The 5,000-nt window shown below is 45.4% G+C and overlaps 1 protein-coding gene across 1 annotated transcript in view; it reads right to left on the bottom strand.

The window, feature by feature from the left end:
• Nucleotides 1-5,000, bottom strand: part of plb1 (phospholipase B1) — a 43,947-nt gene that overhangs the window by 19,138 nt on the left and 19,809 nt on the right. Inside the window, exon 23 of the mRNA XM_060879309.1 lies at nucleotides 985-1,085. Coding sequence (XP_060735292.1) covers nucleotides 985-1,085 — 101 coding nt within the window. The remainder of the gene's footprint in view (nucleotides 1-984; nucleotides 1,086-5,000) is intronic.

The raw sequence follows: 5,000 nt of genomic DNA, 5'->3' as shown, positions 1-5,000 counted from the left end.
CAGGGGTGGGACCCATTTGGGTTAGGGGCGTGTTTGTTTTGGTGAATTTATATGTCAACATTGGCTTTCAAACATCGGAGACCCCACCTTTAACATATAGAGAGAGAATGGAGCAGCACAGTGACATCACCAAGAGCTGGACATCACTCCAACAGCTACAAAAGAAGAGCTTTCAGCACAACAGCAACCCAAAGCACACATCAACATCAGCTCAGGAACGCTTCACCACCAGAAGATCAGTGTTTCTCAATGAGCAAGCCAGAGCTCAGACCCGAATCACACCAAACCTCTGGGAGGTGACCAGAGGAGGCCTGTGTACAGGTGACACCCACACAGTCCAGGGTGGGAAATGTAACAGGGGTGTGGAGACTTTCTCTATCCACTGAACGTATTTATATAAAGATTTGCAAACAAAATGTTAGCAAAACTGCAGTGTATAAAAAAAAGGTTTTTTTCATTAACGCCTCCAAAAATGTATTACGTTTTTAATATTTAAAGAATAAATACATAAATATTTTATCACCACCGCTTCGCTATTTTCTTATTATTTTTCATATTTCTTTAATTAAAATTTAAAAACAAAAACATAAAAATATGAATAAAAATTTTTTATATGTGTATTTTTACGTGTCATTTTAGTTTTAATTTTATTTAATGAATGAAATTTAGTAAAAAAAAGATCAGCATGATATTTCAGAATTTGATCTTTATCATTTATATTTTCTCATCATGTGTCTCATCATGTGTCTCATCCTGTGTCTCATCCTGTGTCTCATCATGTGTCTCATCCTGTGTCTCATCCTGTGTCTCATCATGTGTCTCATCATGTGTCTCATCATGTGTCTCATCATGTGTCTCATCCTGTGTCTCATCCTGTGTCTCATCCTGTGTCTCATCATGTGTCTCATCCTGTGTCTCATCCTGCTATGAGATCTAAAATGTGTGTAATATTTTGCGTTATGAACTGAAGGAGCTTTTACTCACTTCACCAGCCAGGTGGGGCAGCTGAGTTTGAAGTCCAGATGCAGCTGGCGAAGCTGAGCGATGTTAAAGAGCTCCACCAGGTTCACTAGAGCTCGAGGAACCTACACAACAAGATAGGGATTTACACACACACACACAACACGCACATGCACACCAGGCACAAAATATCATATATATACACACACACACACACACACACAAACATGGACACCTGGCACAAAATATCACACACACACACACACACACACACGAACATGCACATGCACACCGGGGACAAAATATCACACACACACACACGCGCACACCAGGCACAAAATATCATATATATACACACACACAAACATGGACACCTGGCACAAAATATCGCACACACACACACACACACACGCACACATGAACATGCGCATGCACACCGTCACAAAATATCACACACACACGCACACACGCACACATGCACATGCACACAAGGCACAAAATATCATACACACACATAAAAACACAAGCACACACACATGCACAGCAGGCACAAAATATCATACACACACACACACACACACACAAACCAGGCACAAAATATCATACACACACACACCCACACCCACACACGCAAACCAGGCACAAAGTATCATACACACACATGCACACCAGGCACAAAATATCATACACACACATGCATACACACACACACACACACACCCACACACACACACGCAAACCAGGCACAAAGTACTGTATCTCACACACATGCACACCAGGCACAAAATATCATACACACACATGCATACACATACACACACACACACACACACCCACACACACACACACGCAAACCAGGCACAAAGTACTGTATCTCACACACACACACACACACAAACACACAAACGCACACACATGCACAGCAGGCAGGCACAAAATATCACACATCACACACTAAGTTTTAAACTTAATTAGCATACGGGTGTGAGTTTAATGTCACTTTGGATAAAAGAGATGTAAATTGTGTAAAACCCTGTGCTGACTGCGTACTGTTTTCATTCCCGCTTTACTTTAATGACTCATTTATATACGGACTGCACTTCTTTGCTGTTCTTTTTGCCCTCGACCCAGCGCAGTAGGGATGAGGCTCTCATCTCAGAACCATATGATAATGATGCCATTTGTGGGAGATTTAAAGCAGAGACAGATTTAATAAGCAAAATAAATTTAGCTTCACTGGGAATAACACTAAAATTAAAGTGTACATAAAAACACTACACCTCCTCCACTGACACAAACACTACACCTCCTCCACTGACACAAACACTACACCTCATCCACTGACACAAACACTACACCACCTCCACTGACACAAACACTACACCTCATCCACTGACACAAACACTACACCTCCCACACTGACACAAACACTACACCTCCTCCACTGACACAAACACTACACCTCCTCCACTGACACAAACACTACACCACCTCCACTGACACAAACACTACACCTCATCCACTGACACAAACACTACACCTCCCACACTGACACAAACACTACACCTCCTCCACTGACACAAACACTACACCTCCTCCACTGACACAAACACTACACCACCTCCACTGACACAAACACTACACCTCCTCCACTGACACAAACACTACACCTCCTACACTGACACAAACACTACACCTCCTCCACTGACACAAACACTACACCACCTCCACTGACACAAACACTACACCTCCTCCACTGACACAAACACTACACATCCCCCACTGACACAAACACTACACCTCCTCCACTGACACAAACACTACACCTCCTCCACTGACACAAACACTACACCACCTCCACTGACACAAACACTACACCTCATCCACTGACACAAACACTACACCTCCCACACTGACACAAACACTACACCTCCTCCACTGACACAAACACTACACATCCCACACTGACACAAACACTACACCTCCTCCACTGACACAAACACTACACCTCCTCCACTGACACAAACACTACACCACCTCCACTGACACAAACACTACACCTCCTCCACTGACACAAACACTACACATCCCACACTGACACAAACACTACACCTCCTCCACTGACACAAACACTACACCTCCTCCACTGACACAAACACTACACCACCTCCACTGACACAATCACTACACCTCATCCACTGACACAAACACTACACCTCCCACACTGACACAAACACTACACCTCCTCCACTGACACAAACACTACACCTCCTCCACTGACACAAACACTACACCACCTCCACTGACACAAACACTACACCTCCTCCACTGACACAAACACTACACATCCCACACTGACACAAACACTACACCTCCTCCACTGACACAAACACTACACCTCCTCCACTGACACAAACACTACACCACCTCCACTGACACAAACACTACACCTCATCCACTGACACAAACACTACACCTCCCACACTGACACAAACACTACACCTCCTCCACTGACACAAACACTACACATCCCACACTGACACAAACACTACACCTCCTCCACTGACACAAACACTACACCTCCTCCACTGACACAAACACTACACCACCTCCACTGACACAAACACTACACCTCCTCCACTGACACAAACACTACACATCCCACACTGACACAAACACTACACCTCCTCCACTGACACAAACACTACACCTCCTCCACTGACACAAACACTACACCACCTCCACTGACACAAACACTACACCTCATCCACTGACACAAACACTACACCTCCCACACTGACACAAACACTACACCTCCTCCACTGACACAAACACTACACCACCTACACTGACACAAACACTACACCTCATCCACTGACACAAACACTACACCTCCTCCACTGACACAAACACTACACCTCCCACACTGACACAAACACTACACCTCATCCACTGACACAAACACTACACCTCCTCCACTGACACAAACACTACACCTCCTCCACTGACACAAACACTACACCTCCTCCACTGACACAAACACTACACCACCTCCACTGTCACAAACACTACACCTCATCCACTGTCACAAACACTACACCTCATCCACTGACACAAACACTACACCTCCTCCACTGACACAAACACTACACCACCTCCACTGTCACAAACACTACACCTCATCCACTGACACAAACACCACACATCCCACACTGACACAAACACCACACCTCCCACACTGACACAAACACTACACCTCCTCCACTGACACAAACACTACACCTCCTCCACTGACACAAACACTACACCACCTCCACTGTCACAAACACTACACCTCATCCACTGACACAAACACTACACCTCCCACACTGACACAAACACTACACCTCCTCCACTGACACAAACACTACACCTCCTCCACTGACACAAACACTACACCACCTCCACTGACACAAACACTACACCTCCTCCACTGACACAAACACTACACCTCCTACACTGACACAAACACTACACCTCCTCCACTGACACAAACAATTCACCACCTCCACTGACACAAACACTACACCTCCTCCACTGACACAAACACTACACATCCCACACTGACACAAACACTACACCTCCTCCACTGACACAAACACTACACCTCCTCCACTGACACAAACACTACACATCCCACACTGACACAAACACTACACCTCCTCCACTGACACAAACACTACACATCCCACACTGACACAAACACTACACCTCCTCCACTGACACAAACACTACACCTCATCCACTGACACAAACACTACACATCCTCCACTGACACAAACACTACACCTCCTCCACTGACACAAACACTACACATCCCACACTGACACAAACACTACACCTCCTCCACTGACACAAACACTACACCTCATCCACTGACACAAACACTACACATCCTCCACTGACACAAACACTACACCTCCACCACTGACACAAACACTACACCTCCTACACTGACACAAACACTACACCTCCTCCACTGACACAAACACTACACCTCC

Source organism: Tachysurus vachellii, chromosome 10 (genome assembly GCF_030014155.1).
Source record: "Tachysurus vachellii isolate PV-2020 chromosome 10, HZAU_Pvac_v1, whole genome shotgun sequence".
NCBI lineage: Eukaryota > Metazoa > Chordata > Actinopteri > Siluriformes > Bagridae > Tachysurus > Tachysurus vachellii.
Note: the sequence above shows the minus strand (reverse complement) of the source record. Positions and strands in the feature narration are given on the sequence as shown.